General features: G+C 38.4%; 1 protein-coding gene across 15 annotated transcripts in view; it reads right to left on the bottom strand.

Moving 5' to 3' along the window:
- TRIM66 (tripartite motif containing 66) overlaps nucleotides 1-23675 on the bottom strand; it is a 51752-nt gene that overhangs the window by 24483 nt on the left and 3594 nt on the right. For 5 of the 15 annotated variants that reach the window (XM_048069975.2, XM_048069977.2, XM_048069972.2 and 2 more), the window contains 11 exons: nucleotides 23316-23431; nucleotides 23014-23116; nucleotides 22654-22828; nucleotides 11930-12033; nucleotides 8327-8474; nucleotides 6641-6773; nucleotides 5031-5147; nucleotides 4298-4412; nucleotides 3299-3445; nucleotides 3040-3157; nucleotides 785-1674 (listed from right to left, as the gene is read on the bottom strand). In XM_048069975.2, coding sequence (XP_047925932.2) covers nucleotides 785-1674; nucleotides 3040-3157; nucleotides 3299-3445; nucleotides 4298-4412; nucleotides 5031-5147; nucleotides 6641-6773; nucleotides 8327-8474; nucleotides 11930-12033; nucleotides 22654-22828; nucleotides 23014-23091 — 2025 coding nt within the window. In that variant the 5' untranslated portion in view covers nucleotides 23092-23116; nucleotides 23316-23431. The other 10 variants (XM_048069978.2, XM_048069974.2, XM_048069976.2 and 7 more) reach the window with 10 other exon arrangements.

Raw genomic sequence — 23675 nt, 5'->3', positions numbered from 1 at the left:
AAGAATTAGTGTTTTCAAAATCTCAGTTAAAAAAAAAGTAGCAAATTCATATCAACTCAGCATACACAATATGAAAAGTCTGGAAGGACTCTAAAGCAAAGATGTTAAAAGTAAATCCAGCTAGAGAGAAAAATGAAAAGAGAGAGATTTATCTATTTCAAACATTCATGGAAAAAGATCAATAAAGCTACTGAAATGTACAGCTATCCCCAAAACCTGCTCTTTGCTCCTAAATCTAAGCCGCTGAGAGTCATTCAGAGTGGGAACTCCACACAGCTTACAGAATGGGAAATCTCAACCACCTTTCCAAGGCAATTCTAACTGTTTTGAATGAGTCTTAAAGCCACCTTATTGTGCCACCTTATCTTCCTTACAGAGTTTGTATGCCCACCACCAAGCAATTGTCCCTTTTGCAAAGGCAGAAACTCTGGATTGGGATTCAGAAGACAGGTTTTATTCCTTCTTTGCTATAAAAGTAAAGTCAGTTATTCAATTTTTCTGTCCTTCGGTTACCTACCCACAAAGGGGGAATGATGATGCTTTTATTCTCCCACCTGCTGCTTGCCTTGTCTATTTACAGATTCAGATATCTGGGATCCAGGTTGTTTATGCAGCACTTTACAGGAAATTTTGCACAGATCTCTATGAAACATGAAACTTCTGCTGATTACTAACATAGACAAAAAGACAACAAAGTTCAATCTACTTGAAATCTCAAAGGTGTTCCCCATTTCTGAGCTTACATCGACTAAAAGAAATAGGAAAGAACTTTTAGAGAACTTACTAGAGATTCATCTTGGATATGCTGCTGAACCGGGGCTGGCTGCCTCACTATGTAATTGATCTGACCAACTATGGTCTGTTGAACATGCTGAGCTGGCTTGGTTTGGTTCAGCTGCAAGCTGGACTGTCCTTGGGCCTGGAGAAGAAGCTCCAGATCCTTTTTCATCTCCTCCAGTTCAAACTGGTGGTGCATTATGTCCAAGCTCTGCTGGATGACTTGTTTGTGGGTGTTCTCATTCTGACCTGACAGTGGCGACGCTGGAGGCAGCTGCTGCTGCTGTGGTGGCTGCTGCAAGTGGTTAGACTTTATCTTCTGAAGATGGCCAAGCTGCACTTGCACAGTTGATGTTTGCAAAGCAGTCTGCGTGCGGAATGACTGTGGATGGCTTGTGTGAACTTGCTGAGCCTCATGTGATACAACAGCATAACCCAGAGGTGCAGTCTGCTGCAGCTGCTGGGGTGGTAAATGCTTTCCCATCTTCCCTGATGTATTCTCTGACTCTGATCGTGACTGTTGCTCCAGCCCAGACTGTGTTAACTTCAGAGGTGGGGGAACATCCCTTTGCTCTTTGTCACGTTGCTGCATGCTGTACTGCAGAGGAAACTGCTGCTGATGCAGTTCGGGATGTTGTTGAAAATTTTGATGGCGGTTTATGTTTTGGTGAGAAGGCTGAGCTTTGTTTGGGTGAGGTACACTGAGGCAGTATGAGCAACACACGGGCATAGGACACTGAACTGCAGGTGGAAACTGATGTGGCTGGCTATTCACAGGCTCCAGCTGTGATGCTGGGGAATACTGTCCATGATACAAGGATGTCTGTAATCCTTGCACATTTCCATAGAGTAGCACATCTGAATGAGAAATGTGTCCACCTTCCATAGTGAAACCTCCTGCAAAACAAAACAAAACAGTAAACTTGCTCACTCCTAAGATCTTCACAAATTTACGCAATAAAAATTGTAAATGACTGCCATTTGCTTTTCTTCAATTCAAACGTAAAAGGGCTCATATCCTATTCAAGTAGTCCTTCAATATACCTCCAACATAAATTTTTCAAGATTTTTCAGTGGTTTAAAATAACACTAAACTCCCTCTAATGTCCATGGAACTCATGATTGAAATACCAGCAAATGCTTTGAAAAATTACCCTCAACTTACATTATTTTAACTGATGAATATGGCTTATACTTTCATTTTTTACTAAACTCTGAGCACATTTTCTCATCCACAAGCACAGGTACAGAAGACTGCTTTCAGGGTGAAAGTGAGCAAAATAAGAGAGATTGATGTTATATACGAGAGAATCATAAAAACTAGAAATAAAAATGACCTATGAACTAATCTTATGCATGCTTTTAGCCAAGAGAAGATTATTCCCTGCAATACCTTTGCTATTGTTTTACCCCTTTTAGTTTTAAATAACTTAAAATGGGATGAGAACCAACCCTTTATAACATTGATCTACCCACCAAACTGAATTTACTGTAAAAACTCGCAGCAGTTAGAAAATTTATAGTTGCTGGGAAACAAGCTGAAAGAATGTGCATTCATTATATAAATAATATTGTCAATATTACACAGAAAAAGGCTTAAAGCCATCTTTGTGCCCATTAATAGTAAGCATCTTAAGCATTGTTCAGGTCCCAGGGCCACTGAGATATTAAAAGAGTATCTGTTAGTATTGCACTCTGAGGAGCGTAAGCATAGCTGAGACCAGCTGTCCCTGGGTAAGGCAGAGGAAATAGCACAAGGCTCGCTGCAGGTAATCCATTTCACTCAGGATACTCCTAATGGGACTGCCAGAGTCACAGTGTTCTAGTTGCAGAGTTACTGCTTCCTGGGACAAAACTGCATTCAAATACATTCGGCAAAGTCAAGGCTGTTTAGTAGACGGTGATGCTATATTTTAAATAATTTTAGTTAAAAGTTTATCCACTTAGCCCTGTACAGGGTTTTGATTAAACTAGTAGTTGTGTTCTTACATTATGATTTTCTAAGATTATCAAAGATGATATTTACGGATTACATTTATAGGCAATGTTTATAGGGTAATATTTATATAGAATGATGTCTTTTAGTAGGGGAAAAGCATAAAAGTTTTCAGCCACAATAGCATTACTTTAGGGCTGTGACAGGAAGATCAAAACTAGAATTCAAATAAGAAGAGAGCACTTCAGGGAAAGTACTGTATTGTCTGTGTATGTCTTGTATAACTTTGGGCAATTGCATAATATAGAACACTAGACTTTTCTTACCAAAATTGGACAGCTGTTTAGTCCAGTAGGATGGATCCCAAGTAAATCTGATCTTCAGTGGAGGGCCTATGTCTGTGTTACAATTTGTCTCTAACAAGCGCTGGATCTGAAATACAATCTGGTGACATATCAAAGGATTATGATTTTATTAACAGTTATAAGACCATTAAAAGTGTTTTATTTGAGAATCATTAAATCCTTAAAACAGTTCTCACATGTACTGCACAATTTCGCTTTATTGAGAAAGTATTTCTCTTACCAGTTCTTTACTGAAGAGAAATGGGATGCTGTTTTTACTGCACACTGCCCAACTGATGAAGTTCTGCACATGTTCAACCTGTCTGCTTAAAACCACAACACCCTGCAGTTGCTGCTCCAATTTCTGCTTCCTTTCACTTGTGATTTTCTGTTAATAATGTAGAATAGGTAGGAGACAATTGTCATCCTTCAGACACACATAATGCATACAATCATTGGAATTACGTTACACATAGACACTCTTATTTATAATCTCTTTAAAGCACCAATCAGAGAGAGAAAGCAAATCCTGTTCAACAGATATATCTAACTCAAGACGAACAATGACTTCTTCAGGAATAAATTACAGCATTCTGGCCATGGTTTAGCAGAATAATGTAACACAGGAAAGGTGTAAACGTTTGATCAAATTTGAACCTGGATCTCTTTCTTGTCTATTACAATACACAAGAGAGGAGACCTAAGAACGAATGTCAGCAGAGGGGAAGCACACAGTGTTTCCTCAGAATGGTCTTCCAGTCTCCAGCAATTCATGATTTAGGGACCACAAAGACAGAGGCTATATCATCCTCCTCATGGTATTTTTTCTATCACATATTCTTCAACTGGACATGCAAAAACTGAAGAGTCAAAACTGCAGGCTGTTTTACAGAAAGTAGACCAGAAGATCATTTTCAAAACATTTTAAATGTGGTGCTAGAGATCTTTCACAAATGAAAGATGAAAATCAAAAGCTGGCTTGTTTTGTAATTACTCAAAATGTGCACACATATTCTCTGCAACTGTATTAGAAAATGTGAATAACACGATAAGCAAACATTTTGCCACTTCATCATTAATCTTTGTCAACCATTGATTTCAAATAAAATCCTGCAATAAAAAGAATATTTGAAAACAAGCAAAGGGACAATAACATTCACAATCTATATTCTTCCATTGGCACTGGGATTTAATTTTAATTTAGTTTAATTTCCCAAGGTATGAAAGAAACTAGCCTTACTTCAAGTTGTTCAAGAAGGATGTTTGTTCGTTTATTGATTTCATTTATCAAAACCATCTTCGCCATTTTGATTTGATTTTCTACTTTTTTGTATAAGTGTTTTACTTCAAGCAACCTATGAGGAAGAGATACATATCCCTTGATGAGCCAACTGGTATGTCATTTATTCAGTGCTTGGTAGTTATCTGTTACATAATATTGACAAAGAACTCCAGTGAAAGTTGTACCATTTCCTTTAAGTTCTCCCACACTTCTCTCTTCAAATGTGATAATGCTGATTTGGGTCACCACAACGTAAGACAGACATAATACTACTAGAGAGTGTCCAAAGGAAGGCTACGAAGATGGTGAAGGGTCTAGAGGGGAAGACGTATGAGGAGTGGCTGAGGTCCCTTGGTTTGTTCAGCCCAGAGCAGAGGAGACTGAGGGGAGGCCTCATGGCGGCCTGCAGCTTCCTGACGAGGGGAGTGGAGGGGCAGGCACTGAGCTCTGCTCTCTGGGGACAGCAACAGAGCCTGAGGGAATGACATGGAGCTGGGACAGGGGAAGGTCAGGCTGGGGGTTAGGGAAAGGTTCTTCAATGAGAGGGTGGTTGGGCACCGGAATATTCATATTTCCTACCCTCCAAGAAAAAAATATATAGCATCAGCTTTTATCTCTAGTAAACTCTATTTAAGAAAAATAACACTGTTACTCGTCATTCACTTTCATGAGAAAAATACACAACTATTACCTGTCTTCAATCTGTTTAGCTGAAACCTGAATTCCATTTTTTTTCTCTTCCACTTTAGCTATGACATTTTTCAGGATAGCTCTCTGATTTTGCAAAGCTTCATCAAGATGTCTGAACCTGCAAAAGAAAGGGAAGTTTTCACACCATGTTTTTTCTGCTGATAAGAAACTATTGAGAAGCTGGATCATGACTTGTTTTTTCTTTTATAGGCTCAAATAAAACATTGTTTACATTTGCTGCTATTAAAAAAGTTAGAGGGGAACGGCTGGAACTAGTGTCGCTACAGCAGCATTGCACCACTAAGCAAAACTGCCCACTGCTAGATTTCAGCTGTTGCTCCATTAATTCCCTCGGGTAGAGTTTGTTTCTCTGCAGCCAGACTCCACTAAGGACTTGGCCAGATGCGCATCTCCAAAGGATCCATTCTGCCTTAGCTGTAAAGCCTGCATCCCATGGTGAGAGGAAAGGAAACAGTCCTAACTACAGGACTTTCTATTGGACACAGCTCGTACATGGCCTAAACATAGATCTTAGCTCTTTTTTTTTTTTTTTTTCCCTGGTAGAATAGTTCAAGTACAAAGGCATATATCTACTCAAGAAATAGAAGTCACTGTAAATAACTGGTGGATTACCAGAAGGCCTAGGTTTAAATATTTTAAAATTTGTGCTTAAAAACATTCTTTGACAGCCTGAAAATTAATTATTTACATTACAGAAGGTTCACAGTCCATGCTGATTAAGGAGTGGACAATGCATGACTTGTTCAAAGAGGGCTTAGCTGGACCTGAGCTTCCAAACCGGTACACCGAATACTCAGACGGGGTCATCCTTTATTTATCTGTGCCTACTGCTTACTACCCAACAGCTTTGCCTACAGTACATTTACAGTAGGAACTGGGCCCTGTAACCCAGACAATTCATTTTTAACAGTCACAGATACGGCCTTTCTCAAATTTCTCCTGCCTTCTTCCAAAAATAATTCCTGTGGATTGACTTTGGGTTCCTGCGTTTGAAAGCAGAAGCTATATGCCTGAAGCAGAAGGAATTGGTGTGTTCAAGTCAGTTAAGGGATCATGTCAGTCTGGACATGATCCCCTGCTTCTTTCCTACTGCAAATGCTGTGACAGCTATCCCAAACTTTATCGCCCTTCAAAAGGACAGGCACATCTCAAAAAAGGTCTGTCACAGTGTATAGGTAATTCCTTGCATGGCTCACACACGTGTGCTAGCAAACAGCAAGCTAAGCTACAGTCATGATGTCTTGGATAAAGACCAACAGACGTAGTTGGTTATGCTAAGTAGAGTTCAATTTGCAACTAGTTTCTCATGATCGTACTCAAAAGATACACGCATTCACCATATCTGGCAGATGATACAGTTGGGAAGGTACACACTGCTGAGCCCGGTGTATGATTCTATAAGGGCAGTAACCCACGTGGTACGCTGCTTGGGCATAAGACAACTGAACTGAGTTTGCTGAGGCTTTGAAGCTGGAACTGAGTTTGCAATTTCAGCTGACAAGAAATGCAGATGGAACAGCCTTAAATCTATATTCACTATGTTTTTATATAGGATTATGAAAAAGACATTAAGCAATCAATATCTGGTACCTGTGTTCCTTATGCTCTGTCAGAAGGCAGCTGTGGCAGGTAAGGATATCACAGGTCTCACAGAACAACTTGAGTGGCTCTTGAACATGCATTGGACAAAATAAGGAAAATTCACTTGCCTCATCTTCAGTTGCTGAGGAACATAAAACAATGGCATCATTGACAAGAACTGACATTAAGAGTCAGTTGCCATACCCTCACATAATTTTATTGAAAACCTTGGTGTTACCTCTAAAGACTCAGATCCTGGAACAATCTGATTATATGAAGCAGGTTTTTTTGTTTGTTTTTTAGTTACCATTAACATTACTAGCAGATAGGCATTTATAAAGGGACAAGGAAAAAAAAGTACGATTGCATCCTCAAAGTTTCCTTGCTAAGACAATATCCTGTTACTTTTGACCAACGCATGAGAAATTAAACAAAGCATTCATCTTTAGAAAACATTTATACAAACTGCAAATGACATAAAAACATTACTTATTTAATTTTTTTGCTAATATAAAACAAGAAAAAAAGGTTCAATTTCCCTACACCAAAGCCATTTTACTTATCTAAGTGTAAAAGTGTAAAAAAAAAAAAAAAAAAAAAGGAGGGGGAGGAGTCTTTTTTCCTAGGAACAGATAACTTGACCACAGCTATCCAAGTCAGTTTCTTAAGAACCTCACCTGAAGCACAAGGAAACTGCAGTTGCCCTAAATTCTGAAACTTCATTTGAGTCCTCATTTTCTACAGCCTATATTTTCTTTATCTAGGGTGGATTAAAAAAAAAAATCTCTCTTGAATAATAAACAAAGTTTTAAATCTCTCTTACTCTAACCAGTTGGTACCAACTATGGAAGTGTAACCTCATCAGAATAAAGTATAAGCTTCTACCCTACAGTCAAAATAATACATTAGAAGCAGTAGGGCCCACCTGTGTTTATTCCTTGTTCTATCCTCCTCCTTCTAAAGGAGGAAGACAGGGCAACACAAACAACTCCATATGAGAGCGAAGTGTAAACTTGAATCGTTTTATTAAATTGCAACACTCTTGTTTTAGAGTACAAATTGCTTACTTAAGTTTAGGTTAGCATACTCCTCAGTATTTACATAAAGTGAAAAATGAGCAGTAATAGGAGATGATGACCCTTCTCTATGGATCATTACTATATAGGGATGAAACATTTTCCAGTGGGTTTCATTTGTGCTTGCTAACGGCAATACACACTCAGGAAGCATGTTCTTCACTCCATGTTTGTGAAAGGAACATCCTATAGAGGTCACAGCCTTTTGCTGTCTGACTTCCCCTCCCACACCTTGTCCATAAAACACGGGAATTGCTTTATGGCAGTTTCCTGATGGGAACAGAAATACCGGAAGGGCAAGGACAACTGGTCTTGCAGCCTACCAAACCATAGCCCATCACTCCACAACTGGAAAAGGTACATGGAACAGACTGTCTCTGTGAGAAACAGATATCCAGGATTTCTCAAACATAGATTACTGATTGTGGCAAAGGCAAGTTCAGACACCTAAAGTGATAGAGAATCCCATAATCTCTCATTTACATGTATATACACTTTAAAGTCACACTCAGACAGGACAGCACAGAACCTCTCTAGCACAGAACCTGTGCGTGCTCCATTCTCAACTGAATAACTGATATGAGAACAAGCCTAAACATTCAAAGCATATCTTCAGTACCTGTGCAGCCCTTCAGGGATACAGACAGGAAGCGGTCTCCAGTTTCATTGCCATGTCTGTGTTCCTCTGTACACGTGCTGCACAACCACTTATTGCAGCTTGTGCAGAGACTGTGAGCAGGTCTCTTCTCTTTACACGTGGAGCAGCTCTAAGAACAAAAAGCACAGTTACATATATGGATAACAAATTAGACTGTACAAACTATCTTCAACAAACTATGATTCAGATTGGTAAACTTAGTATTTTGCTTCATTAGATTAGAACAATTCAAGTGATTTTAGGAGCTCAGTTATTGTTGTAAAAGGGCCCAGAGTAAAATTGCGATTCGAAGCTCTTAAATCATAATGTCTTTCTGTGCTCTAGCACAATAGTTATTTGTAGGTATGAAAACCTACAAAATCTATAGGCTATGGTATACACAATACAGGAACATCCACATACTCCTAATAAAAAAAACTTATTTCCTATACTCTAAAGAGATGAACAAAACCAAGCTGAATTCATATACTGTTATCAACTGTAATGAACTGGAAACATAAGACAGACATGGGAACATCAAATAAACTGGAATTCGTAACTAACTATCATCTCTATCAATTCAACTATTTAGGAAATGTCCTTTCTTATAGGCCATGTTGTCTGGAACTGTCACTAAAGGTGAAATGAATAAAGCAGCATATAAGTGAACAGAGTGATTTGATTCCTTTGTTATCCAGAATGACCTCAGGAGTTATTTCAAGGGGACTATAATGATACTTCTCTTAAAAAGGATTTGCATGAGGCATAAAATACCTTGTTGAAATCTCCTACCACAATGTTTCTAACATAATGTAGCCATGAATAGGTACTAATGGGCAGAGTGAAAATAATTATATAATTTTACCATATTCAAACCATAAAAGCTTTGCCACCAGTTTATCAATCTCAAACATTTCCTACACAGTTACAAAATATTTACTGTAGTTATGCATAGTTCTTGAATATTACTGCTGTTGTCACAGCTACTCAAGTAGCTAATAATAGATGGCAAAGTGACTTCCCTATGGTGTGCTTTCTTTCTGTTGTGCATCAGCTTATCTTCACTATGGTTTTGTTACAATTGCATCCCCACTACTCTGATGGGAAACACAAAGAGAAGTATTTGAAAGTATTCAGCATACAGGCCCTGATGCAAGTCCTGGTGAATTTAAAAGTCAAGTTTCTCTTTGCTGTGTCCCAGATCATGACCTTAGAAATCCTGAGGGTAAAACAATTACAATTCTTTCTTTGCTGGTCTTCTTAGTGTTAAATCACAGCTTTAATACTAAGTGGAATATCCATATCCAGCTCACTTCTGAGACTCACGTTTGACTCAAAGCTTTTACTTCAGCACAAGAACAAAAATTTTTATTCCTGTTCATTTAAGTTTTACCATCCTCTTCAGTGGGGCTGGAATTTCCCAACTGATCTCTTATCAGCTCGTTGTTAAGAGTTTCTAAGTATTTCCCATCTCCTTCAAAGAGATTTCTCTCTGACAGTAAGACAACAAAAGCAAATTTTTAAATGTGTTAGGTTGTCTAGGCAGGAAAGTATTCATGTAAGCCATTACACAGTTTTAGCCATTTGCTTCTCAACAATGTTTTCCAAAATGTACGTGTAACACTTCAAAACAAAAAGCCTAATATAACTTATATAACCAAAATGCAAAAGTATTCTGGGAAGCAAAGCCTGTTATAAAAAGAAGTGGCTAAGTTATAAGGTACTCACGAACCACCTGCTTGGGAAACAGGTCACAAGTTCAGAGGTGCTCTGCCTTCTTGGTAATAACCAAAACTGCCTAATCACAGGTTTACCTGCCACCGTTCAGCTGTCAGACAGTCTGACTAGAGCTTATGTTAGCGTTATTTTTAAGTTGCAGAGCACAGAGTGCTCCCAGAGTTAGGTTATTTATGACGTAAAAACAGCCTTTTGAGCAAGGGATTCTGAAGTGAATGTTTTTGAAATTTCTGCAGCTCGTATATAGTACTTTCTATTCTTTATGCTTCACTATCTCACACATTGAAAAACATCTGGTTTCCAAACACATTATTATGAGTCTTGACAGATTCCCACTTGAAAACATTAGGTGAGTTAAGAAAATGATGGCTGTTCGGCTGTGCTTCAATTGGATGAGTTGGTGCTTCTCCCTTTGATATCATTCATAGCTTTGTTTTTGAGGGAAGGGTGGTTAAAAGACAGTAAGCAAGGCTTACTCTTACATGACTGTCAATAAAAAGGAAGCAAGCCCAAAACTATTAGGACGGTTCTCAAGTCCCTCTAGGGTACTCCTGTGCTCCAGTGAGAATTCTGCTTTACTGAACTCCTCTTAGGACTCCTAAGGGAGTTACACAAAAGAAAAAGTTTCTTTTAAAGAAGGTCTAAAAAATAATCTAGTGCTTTTGAAGTTATTAGATATCCTCATTTGATTTTGTTTCTACACCAACTCTCATTGAAAGGTAAATTAAGTGAGTCATGATAATTAAGAAATCCCAACACATATATAACAATGGCAGTTCAGAGGAGTGGAAAGATACAGCTTCCATCCTACTTTATAGCAAAAATGTTCCCCTCTACCCAGTGGTTCTGAAACTGAATGCCTAATGCAGCTATCCAGTTTCCTTAGGAATCAACAAAAGCACAGAAGAGACAGAGGTCCAGGATCTGGTTCAAACGGTGAAGTCCAACATCCCTGCTTGTTGGGTACCAGTCCTTTGCTTTGGATCATGCTTTGGCTAAAGCAGTCAGCAGATTACAGATTAGTTTTGACAAGTTTCCAGCTGTTTTATCTCCCAGATACAGGTAATACTACCACATTCTGAAATTTCTCTTACTCATGCAAATAATATAATATTGTACTGCAATAGATGGATCAGAGATACACACCTTCCTCTCCCTTTCTCCTGGCATCACAAAGAAGCAGCAAGTAAAAATACTGTGAGGATAGACCTGCTCATCATCTGGGTATTTTACACAAGTGAAATCCATCTATGTACAGTGTCAATACACAGCCAAGATAGTAATCTTATGCTTCCCAATCATCTTTTGCATCCATTCCCCAATGAGAAACTGAAATGTGATGTGACCTTTTTTTTTTTTTAAATGATCAAAACAGACAATCAGAAAATGATAATCCCGCATAGGATCTAAAGGGTAATCTTGGTGTAACCATTAAGCCAATAGTCTTTGTTTCTGTTTATTTTGTGTAGAGAGCAGAAACAGGATAATGAGAAATCCAAGAGATCCATTATCTTCTAGATAATGTATAAACAATATAGAAGCAATAATTATAATATATAAGCAATAATTATAACAACATAAACAATAAAAAAATGTGTCACATAGATCCAGTTCTACATCACTAGTATCAATAAGTAAGTACAGAGTCAAAATCATTCTTCAAATAAAGTTAGAAGAGTAATATGAAGGCAGTATGTCCATGCCTTGCAGTGATGCAATTAAAGTGCTGCATAAGCAAAATGTAAGACAGTCTGTTGTTCAATACTATTTGTTCTGCTCATCAAACAATGTCAGTCTGGTAGTGTTTTAACAACTCACAAAGCACCCTACTTAGTGGTTTTCACTTACCTTTGCCATAGCTGAATTATCAGTGTGAAAGTCCTTGAGAATGAAATTTTCAACTACATCTCTTGCAAAGCAGGTCTGTTTACACACAGGGCAGGAAAGGATACCTGCATTTAAAATAAATAAATAAATTAAACAACACACAGCAGCCATGTGAACCAGGAAACGATATAAACCACACTTAAGTATTGCTGGCTTTTTTTTTTTTTTTTTTTTTTTTTAACATCAAACCAACACTTAGTTCCAGGAAACTAGAGGCATTCTTCAAGCCTTAAGTTACTTGTGGCTAGATCTAGTTCAATACATACAGAAGAAAAACAAAGCAACAAAATCCCTAGAAATACACTATGGTTCAGGTGATTTATCTCAGTATTTATCAAGGATATCCACATGTCCAAATTCCCATGAATTCATCAGGGCTTGAAGCTTTGATAAAAGCTGAGGTGCACCTTAAGCTGTATACTCTTGTTACAGAGTTTTGCTACTTGTGCTTTCCGATACTAGCTACAGTTCTTCTCGATCAGCTTTGCATTACCAGAGGTATACCAAAGCATAAAATACACATTGCCTAATACTAGTTTTACAGCACAGCATGCTTTCCAATTGAAGTCATAAAGAGGAGTAAAAAGTTGTTAACAGAAGTAAAAAGTCAATATAAAAGTTCAAAGTTGCATAAGTAAAAGTCAGAATTGCAAAACATCCACTACAACAAGTCCACGGGTGACACAAAGCGATCAGGCTGTGTTCCACTGACACTCCCAAAGCAGAGCAAATCGAGCAGCATAAGCAGCAAAACCTGGCTCCACCTTCATTAGGTACGGTGTGACTGGGCTGAGAACTAACAGCACCGTTCAAGAAGTTGTCCATAACTGTATAACTGCATTTTTGTGTCTCTGCTATTTCATTCCTAGACTTCTGGGGCTAGAATTCTGCTAGACGATCTAGTGCTTTTTTGAAAAGGGATGTGCGTGTCTCTGACCACATTTCTGTAAACTACTGTAGATGTGAATCCAAACCTTTAGAGGTGGTGGTGGTGTCAGTCTATTTTTACCTTATCACATCGAGTCTTTTTTATATCTCTAAGTCTTTCCATTTTGTTAAGAACAGAATTTTAATGCTACTCTCACCTTGTCAAGCGATCCATTTATAATAACTAAGAGAAATATTTTCCATGACTAAATGATGCAAACTCACTTAAAGAAAGTTTTTAAAAGCAAGATCAATTACAACTTTTTACTGGACTGGCACCGTTCAATGTGCTCTCCCCTTAACTAAAATTATTTTTAAATAAGGAAGGTGACTTGGAGATAAAATAAATCTTAAGTCTATTACTCTTCGCATTAGACGGTTATCAGAGACACTCACGTTTTCCAGCTTGGTGTTACCTGCCTTTGCAATACAGCTCCTACAGTCCCTGACCAGAAGCACAGTTCTAACCCTGAATGCCTACCATTTTCACATCTGGGCTACTTTTATTTTTAACAAATTGCAGAGACACAAAGCCCAAACCCTTCCTACATTACCACTTCTGACAAAAGCACTATACAGTCAGATGCCTCAATAAGTTCATTTTCTTTCATAAATGCTTTGGAAAAACACTTTGCATTGTTGCATCTCCTTTGAAAGAGGACACCTTAGATAGAATTGCTTCCACAAGGCTTAGGCCTTTTTAAGCCCTATCATTGTAATGAAAGCAAAAGTATATTGTTTACTATTTTCCAAGGTTGCATTTACAACAGAACTGTGATTTGGCGACTCACGGACCAGACTAAGGTCTACCTTGCCCTTGTTTAATTGCATTTCATACAACACCGGTGTTCACACAGACGTGCAGAAAGCAGGCGGTACCCACAGGTGGCTGTGCTACTCAGCTACAAGTCACCCCTGGGGAAAAGGGCAACGCAAGCAACTGCCAGTGCTTTGCTCATCCCCTGGGTATGTAACTTGAGACCTGTTTAAGGGTATTCTGGTGATAGGAGTTACAAACAGGCTAAAAAAATTCATTTGATAAAGATGCCCATGACAGCGAAAAGCTGTAGAAGTCTCTAACTTTCTTCCCTTTGCATCCTTAATATTAGGAGCGCAGCTAAAAGGGTATCTTACTTACCTACAATATTTGTAGCTAATCACCTTCATATGTTACACCCTAGGACAATGAGATGCTTTTATATTAGTCGCACTGTAACCTCCCTCTGCTTCCCTGAATTACGGTTCTGTGTCTTTTACACATTCCATTAACAGCTTGGTTCTCTAGAGAAATGTAACCACAGTAGGAGCACTGCAGTACTTAAGGCAAGATGTGTTACACAGACAGTGCCCTCCTACTCCTTGCAAATGGTGTGTACTACAAGTGTTAGTGAATTGCAGTGCTAATTCCTAGAAGGTGAAACCGTTTTCAAGTATCTATGTGAGCACCTTACAAAGCAACTCAGTTATAACAGCAGCAGCAGAAATACATGGATACATTTTGATTGACAATCTAGCTAGCAAAAATCCTACTTTACAGGCAGCCTCTCAAGTAAGTCTCATAGGACATGCTCTAATTCTTGGTGCAGTGATAGGAAACCATCTGCTGACTTTACAGGGAATTGCCTCTAGCCCTTTGAGACCTTGAACCAGCATCTTACTCCCCTAACAGCACTGTCCAAGCAGTGTCAGTCCTTGATCTGGCTAATACAAAGAGAAAACCTCCATACTGAGACTACGCAGTACGCCACAAATTGACTAAAGAGGAAATTATCAACAGGTTACTCTATAAAGTAAGAAATGCATGGCTGTCACAGTTACTCCTTCACTGACACACCATACAGGTGACCACAGTCTTACGCAAAACATTTCTAGGAATTGCTCACTGGGAAACAAAAGTGGTGCTAAGGACTTTGCCATAGGAAGGACAACTTCCATGAATCCTCCGCATAAGGTTAAAAAAGTTAATATTGAAGTTACATTTTTTATTACATTCCAAGACTATCCAGTTAGTGCAGAATGTTAAATCAAATTATACCAGTTGAATGATATTTAATGTAATGCTCACAGCCTTAGGCTAGTTCGCATGAACTTTAAATTGTACTAATCTGTTTCAAACCAGTGAAGTATGAAATACATTGTATAAAGAATGCATTAATTTAAGAACAGACAATACCTTCTCTTTAATATTTTTTAAAGAAAACTTCAATACTTTTCACCTTAAGAAAACATATTTTCCATGCGCAGATTTCAGTTCTGCACAGAATCCTCCTTAAACATACTGAGAAGCGCGACGGTATTCAGAAGTTTAGAACAGTCACCATTTTGAGGGTACAAGACACTACTGCTGATTAGTATCTGGGGACATCTAAAAGCAATGCCCAGGATGCCACGTTACAATTTCTCCCCCATGTTTTAGATCATGGCTTTGCTACTGAAATCAGTGTTGTTACAAAGATATACATGGAACAAGTCACACACATAGGTCAAAACATCAGGTTAGAATCACTGCCACAGACCACCAAATGAAGTACAGCTTTGTGTAAATGCCAAGAGCGTCTCAAATATCCAAGTAACTTTGAATTACAGGGATCTCGCATCTGAAACTCCCTTGAGAACATACAAAACATGTATAGCTCTCAGCTTAAAGGAATAAAACAAAAAAATCAGAACAAACATTGTAAGTTAACAGGAAAAATAATGGGGACACTATGGCGGTACTGTATTGGATGCAGTTTCCTACTCATACAAGCACTAATCAGCAAGCACCTTTTCACCTGTCCTAATACTGAACTGTATATTTTTTAAGACTCCATTACAAGCACAGAAGACATCTACATCTTGCTAGAAGAGGGATTCCCTGAATGTGGTAGCTTTGGAGATCATACTTGTTCAGCTAATTGGACTTCCGATTTCCTTCCTTTTCCATTTAATCAAAATCTGTGCTCCCTGGAAATGCCCAACCTTTTTCAATACAAATTCCCCCCAAAATCTAATGATAGTTTGGCATAATAAATACACTACAGAATGGTTTGTGAAGCAATTGTCCTGAAATTAAGTACATTTTACACAGACATTTACAAATAGCCACAAGCAGCAGCTACTTCAACAACGCAAAGCGAGCACGCTGCTGTGTTTGTGCTCAAAGTAGAATCACCAGTAAAGCACAATTTCCTAGAAACCCCTTACCTGTCCTCTGGATAAAGTGTCACTTAGCTACCCACGAAGTCACTTCTGTCAGGAAGCGGAGGGTTATTAAGCAGAACTGCACACACAGTGTGCCCCCTGGAATCAGGCTTTGCCGTACTGCAGACAGAAGTGGCTGCACCTTCCACAGAGTATGTGGGGCTGCGCCCCCCTCTTCAGCAAGAAATGCTGGCAAATCAGCAGTGCAAAGAGATGTACTGGCCCGCTATGAAGTGCATGGTATTTTTTTCTCGCCTTCCTTCTTGCTTTCACCTTTCTGCGATTCATTCAGGCCTCTCTTCACTTGCCTTGGTTGTATTTTTCCTGAAGTGGTGAAATAAAAATCCCATAGAGAGAATAAATAGCAGCATCCTACTTCCCTTCTTGCCTGAGTCTTCTCTCAGTCATCAGAGTAACCTGGAGCAAGCGTGCAGAAGGGAAGAGTAGAGCTTTTCCAGGCTCAGGTAGCAGCAGGTCTTACACCGTCCACTCCCTCAATACACTTTGCAGGACATTCCCTAAATATTTTTCTTGCCTTACTTCCTTACCACTACCTCTAAACAACTGTGTTAACTTGTTTTAAGAACCTGTACTTTGCAGACAGCTCATTTAAATGTATCATAATTACAGCACCGTGGGTGAAGGGGAGAATAGTCAGAAGCCCCAGAGACTTGCTGTTTGTACGTATGAGAATGATGCAATTTCTGGATCTAAATAGTAATCCAACATGGAATTACAGCATTCAAACAACAGAGTTGACATATTAAGAGATCAGGAGCCAAATTCAGCTATGATGCAATCATGATGCCCAAATGAGGTCCATTATTGTTACCAAAATCTCTAGACGTAGAAAAAAAATAAGAGCTGTTGACATAAACTATGTAGAGTTTGTATGTAAACAATATTGGAGGAAGGAGTTAGAAATGTTTGCATAAATAATTTTGTTTAGAAGTTCATTACTTTCTGCTGTTTATCCATTGAAATAATCATTTATGACATCAGACTTCATTGCTAAAGGAATGGGCACAAATTTAGAAAGGCCAGCAAGGATCCTAATGTTAGATTTGAGCTCTGTTTCAGTGTGATATGCAGGATAAACCACCGATAAGCTGTTCTCTATGTATTTGAGTTATCAGGTAGTATTGAGCAAGCACTGAAGACCACTTTGTGTTGAACAGACTCCCAGGAAGTTTCATCACATGAGGTATGTGGAGGAGTAGTCCTACACATGCATCCTTCCAGGGCTCCACTATTCTTTTCATGGTAGACTACTGCACCTGAACACCACCACAAAAACTACCAGCACTAGAGAATAACGTACTTATGGAAGTGTGTATGTGTACTTATAGAAGTATGTGCATGTTAAGTTTATATACATACACACATTGGAGCCCTGAAAAGCTTCAACAGCAGACTTGTACTTTGCTGAGGTGGTTAGCAGCCCTTCATAAGACAAGCGTTCATTTCCACTCTTGCACTCCCATCAGCAATAGTGAATAGACAGCAGGTTGGGGAAAACAGAAATTCAAAGACAGTGGATCCAGTAGTCAGACACACTCAGTCTGGACATTCCAGCACCATATCCAAAATCAGCTTTCAGGAAAACATTAGGGTTCTGCCACCAAAGCCCACTCAAGCGTATGCCATTCAAGCCCTAATGCATTGCAGGTCACATTTCTCACATACCACAACAGTTCCATTTCTGTTAGTGAAGGCTTCAACACTGCACTGAACCCAAGGAATAGTAAGTGGACATCTTGGCAGTGGCCCCTATACAGAGTGTTCCATTGTAAAAGCACAAAAATGTAAATTTGTTGAGTGCCCTCAAGTTTTTAATCCACCTGTACTGCAGCAATCTAATTTGTAAGTGACAGAGCTGTAGATAATTTGCAGCAATCATCCCTGAAAGTGCAAACTAACCTCTGCACCACGTACAGAAACTGAGTACAAAGACCTTTTGAACATCAAATGCCTCACCTCACAGTTTTGTTTCAAGGTCTTACAGTCTGGTCAGGTCTAAACAGAAAGAACCCTCAAGCTGGTTGTCTGGGAAATAAACCAATGCAGATAATTAACAGCCTATTATTATCCTGAGAATTGATTAGCATAAAGAAACAAACATTGGAACTATCATACACACCACATTTATACTTGCTGTCCACATGTTGCACCTATTCCTTTGTTCTTTTTCCTCCAACAACCATCAGAATAATTATTCTCAGAGAGCATTAGCTACAGCTCAAACTGCAGACATAATTTACACTTCCTTAGAGACCCAATTACAGGTTATAGGAAACAGTTCTGAATACAACCTCCGACTTTACATCTTCGTATTTATTTAACTATCCCCCCATTGTTTCACTTGCCTTTTGGATCTGGCATCTGAACAACAGTGTGAGAAGGGCTGAGTAACCTTAAATCCATTTTAGGATGACTAAATAAATACATTATGAACAGTTTCCCTCCTTGGGATAACCTTTTTACTTCCCTTTTTAGAAACAAAACACATATTTTGTGTTAAGTGGACCTAATTAAAGCAAATTGGTGTTCTCCTTCAGAATTAATAGGAACGATGCATTGCATCACTTACCATATATGATTGCATCAAAACAAGATTATTTAGGGCCTCAAGATATAACAGTTGTAACACCAAGAAGGACAAATTGTACTCCACACTAAGCTTAAATATAATTTAAAGAACTCTACAGAAGTGTATTTTTCTTATGTACAGACTTAGTACAAGACAAGGCATTGTGTGTTGGCACCTGGAGGCTCCTCTTTATGCCAGTATACCATACTCTTAATGCCAGAGCCTAGAGCCAAGGAAGTCCAAGCTCAACCTTCTTGAAACAAACCCCTTGAAGATAACTTTGAAGATGGTACATGCAAGCATGACGAATGCTTGGTGGAGTTTTGGGTGTCCCTTGCTAACGAGCCATTCACAATTGGGAATCCATGGTTATACATAGCATCTATCTTATAAGATAGAGAAAACTATACATTTTCAGCTGGAAATGATAGAATGCAGCAAGTGGACGCTTGTCAACAGTTAAAGTCACATTTGTTCTCTTTAATAGTCTGGTTTCAGTCAGTCTTATCGGTTCAATTTGCATTTCTCTCATGTCACCTTTCCTGGCATTTAAGTGGGGATCTCAGACCCTTTGTTGTGCATGGAAAACTAACAAGAAGCAAGTGTGGATGGTTTTTGACTTATGCACGGAATGTGGAAAGAAATTATGCAGCCATTTTCTAAGACTTTTGTTATCCAAGCTAGAGAAGCACAAAAGGGCAAAGCACGTTCTTAAAATAGCACTTCAGGAAAAAAAATAGCCCAACATACAAATTCAATACAAAAACATAATACAATTAAATCCACCACTTCCCAAAGCAATTTATAAAGCTGGGCAACTGCTAACTTCATTTTACAAATGTGAAGCGTAACGTATGGATCAGATATACCTAATTCAGTCACAAAATGGAAATAATACTAGGGTTTAGTATCAGTTAGAGTAAATCTGCAAGGTTTTCTAGTACATCTGTTCTGATCTGCCTTGTTCTCAAAGGCCTAATTTGCAATTTGAACAGTGGTTGCCTGTGATTTTTTTAAAAAGAAAGACAAAACAACAACAAAAAGCCAGCCCTCAAGCTGATACAGTCTTCCAAATTGTGAACTTTTCACAACAACAGACCTCCACTTCTCCTCTTTCAGCTACTTCTGAAACTATTACATTGGTGATATTGAAAGTATTAAAACAACTTCAATCATCAAACATCTAAAGGAGAGAAAGAGCTGCAGATAAAGGGTAATTTATTTTTGCACACACCCCCAACTCAGAAAGAAGGCATAGGCACAGCAAATTGGATGAATTTGGTTTTGAATGTTTCCAGTACTCATTAAGAAGGCCAGGCCCAAGAAGCCAAGGCATCACTCAAGAACCATTTGCGTGTGTTTTCATGGTGTACTGTGAGTGGCAATTTACACAGGCAGAATTCATGTAGTAGCCTGGGAAAATCATCTCAGGAGATTTAGGAATTTTCTGTCTTTCTCATCCCCAGTCCCACTCTTTAAAACTCTTCCTTCCCATGTATGAAACAGACCAGAAGCAAAAATCATGCAGATCTGTAGAGAAGAATAAAATAAGGATTCTTTTTTCCAAATGAAGAGAGGAGGAAAAAAAAAGGAAAGTGATACTGGCCTGCAGAAAAAGAAGTGAAAAACTGAGTAACTTAAAGTCCCCTTCATATTAGAAGCACCTGTAGGACTCAAATTTCAAAAATTATTTTCTTGTTTCATTCAAATTGCTATCAAACTCTCACTTCTCACAGCTTGGAATAAATTCTGACACGAATGCAGCTTTTTTCCATAAGAACTCAGTCTACCTCTGAGCTTTCATTCAGGGGATATCTTAAGCCCAAAGACTTAGACACAGGTATAAACGTAAGTGTCCAACATCAACTACCATCAAATATCCAGACCACTTACCTACAGCTCTTCAGCAATCTTAATACAACAACAACAACCTACAAAACAGCTTTATGTTGATATACTACTACTTACAGTATGACATATCGAAACCCACAAATTAAAGCATGCATTTACAGTAAATCTCAGATTGACTTCACTTGGAAATACATTCACTTTTTCTATTCTTATATGTTGCTTAAAGAATTCATAGCAATTAGCAAATGCATTTTACTTACAGACAATATTTCACACCTCAGCTGAAGTTGCTTAGCACTTATTGTATATACATTTTATCATTGACACAAATGTATGATCATACTGAAAGATAACACTGAAAATTGAGCAGGTATTGTGCTACCTGCATGTGCAGATGAGGTAAGCAGTGCTTAGCATCATGCCATCAGAAGATTTCACAAACTTATCCTAGCTGACCCACGGTGGTTGCAGTTTCAATCAATGATTTAAGAGACACTGATGTTTTCTTTTTGCTGCTCTTCCTGTTCATATATTAATCAAGTCTTTGCACCTGGTGTCTCCATTTACAGTGGGTCATCACTGTTCATTATTTCTTTTCTCAATCATTTCTCTAATCTTGCTTTTTCCCATAGAAGTTCCCCACCAACAAGAGAATGAGGAATTAAATGGAGAAACTTCAAGAATACAGAAATAAACTAGTCTTTGTTCCAATTTGCTATAGACAAATAATTCCTGATCCCTGCTCAAGTGCTCAGACAAATACCTAATATTTTAATGACTCGTGAGAACCTATAGCTGCATTTCATCCAATATCACCAAGTGGCAAAAATTCCCTTTTCCACTTCACAGACATAAGCAAGCGGGAGAAAGGAATAGCTTACATGTCAAATGAGAATAAATAAAAGTAATGTAGTGGTTGTTTTCAACACCATTTTATTATAAAGTAGGTTCCTCTGTCTGGTATGACCAGATATTTAAATTTTTGAGGCATTTAATTAAAATGACTGCTTTGCTTTCTGTCTCCTCCTACCTGAATATCTTTTTCTGTCTGTACCCTCCCACGAATAGCCTTTCTCCTTTGTCATTAAGTTATCCCCTTTTCCTTTGCTGGCCTTTCAACGGTGATCTCCTAACACTCTTTCCATTTGTTCTCAAACCTCAACTTACCTAGCTTGTGTTCTCTTGTCAATTCAGATTATCATCACCTCAGGGAAAGTATCTTCTCTTCCTACATGTTTCTAAAATTTGCTTTGGAAGAGATAATAAATGATGCCACTTATTCATCTGAAGTTCAAAGCCTGTGAAAATACCAGTCATCTATGTGCCTTTGCTCCTCTTATAAATTAGTAATGAGTCTGGAATGTTTCCCTATGGTAATTAAGCCTCATTCATTTTAAGTGACTGCATTCTGTGATTTAAATCCTATTCCAAAAAAGTTACATATTTTCTATTAACATCATTACAAAAAACTGTACAAATAACTTCAAGATTTCAAAAGCCACGGTCTCAAAATGCTTCTCGTCCTCGCTAGATTTAGTCAGCTTGTTAAGGTGAGTGTTTAGATAGGGTGAAACCACACTTATAATGGGAAAAAAGGAAGGCGCCAAGAGTTTCAGTGCGCCACAACAGTCATATTCCAATAAAAATTACTATGCACTCCTTTAGGAGCAAAGAACCAGACACCAGTGATTGCTGTGGTGTTTGCAAGGGCAGGAGGGGGAGAAAAGGAAGAATAAAATTCTCACCACAACCACTACCATAAAAAGGTCCGACATGTCTAAAAGATTGAATAAAGATGTAACCTAGCAACTACCCTGTAGCATTTATTCATTTTTTAAGCAAAGCAAATATCCATAATGTCACACTTGGTAAATGAAATCAAGACCATTCTGGAAAATGTAAAGGTTGCCTGACTGTGTCATTTCTATTCAAAGCACTGCTGTTAAATGGAAAACATTCTGAAGGAGGCTTGTTCTCAATCCACCCTCTGCTCATACAAATCTCCAGTCTCCTAGTTTGTTCTTTTCAAGTAGTGCTTTAGAGGAACAGGCTACAAAAAGTATTCCCAATACATCTATTTTCATAATACTGTATTGCAAACAGCATAAGCCAAACAGAGATTCTTAAACATTACCTTCATATAGAACTTCATATCCAGTGGGAATACAGCTATATCCTTGAACCAGATCTAGAAGACAGTCCTTACAGAAGGAATGGAGGCAAGGGAGCATTCTGGGGTCTCTCTTGCCCAGGTTCCGTTTGCATACCAAGCAATTCCTCAGCAGATCCAGAGTCCCCACTGCCGTTGGCTGAAATTTGACATCAAAAACATGAAGAGTCACAAAATGGCTCATGACAGCCCCTTCACTTAACAATACACTTGATCACTCAAGCACAAACTAGAAGGCAACAGCGGGATGCATGTTCTCAGAAACAACATTTACTTAGTCCTTTTGAAGAAAGAGGAAGTCCCTTGCAGCTGAAAATCACATACCCACTTTAAAAAAAAGAATATCTTTGCAGATTGTTGTGCAGGAAAGTGTGGTTTAAGGTTTATAAACCATGATCCCATTATCTCTCTATAGTACTTGCAACCTCTGAAAAAAAAAAAAAAAAGAAATAATCTGTTCTATTGATCTACTTACAAAGCTGTTACCAGCCTGAATTGTCACACGCTGTACATTTCCTGGCAGAAGCACTGAAACTGTGCAACAAAAATGATGCTTTTATAATTTCACCACAATATTTTATAGCTTGCAGGTAAAGAAAATAATGATAAGCATAACTGATCATTACCTCCATCATTTCAGCAACACCCCATTAGAAAGCTGCCTTGAGAAATGTAAAATATCTTCTGCTAATCTTCTTCACAGAAATGTAATAAAATGCACTTCACAGTGATTAAATTTCACCTGTCAAGATGACCACAGATCAAATTATAGACCAAGTCAGAATTTTCTACAGGTAGGACAGCATTTCCCCTGCCAACCTAAGCTCCCCAAGGTAAATTGAGTATTTTGCAGTTCATGTTCTATCCTTGTTTCTGAAATTTATAGAGATGTCAATCAGACACAGCCTGCAAAGGGAAACTTTTGCAAGTTGCATCAGAGAAGGAAAAGTAAACGCAGTCTCATCTCTCTTGGAATCACCCTTTAG

Source organism: Anser cygnoides, chromosome 5, assembly GCF_040182565.1.
Source record: "Anser cygnoides isolate HZ-2024a breed goose chromosome 5, Taihu_goose_T2T_genome, whole genome shotgun sequence".
Classification (NCBI taxonomy): Eukaryota; Metazoa; Chordata; class Aves; order Anseriformes; family Anatidae; genus Anser; species Anser cygnoides.
This window is presented reverse-complemented; position numbering and strand designations above follow the sequence as displayed.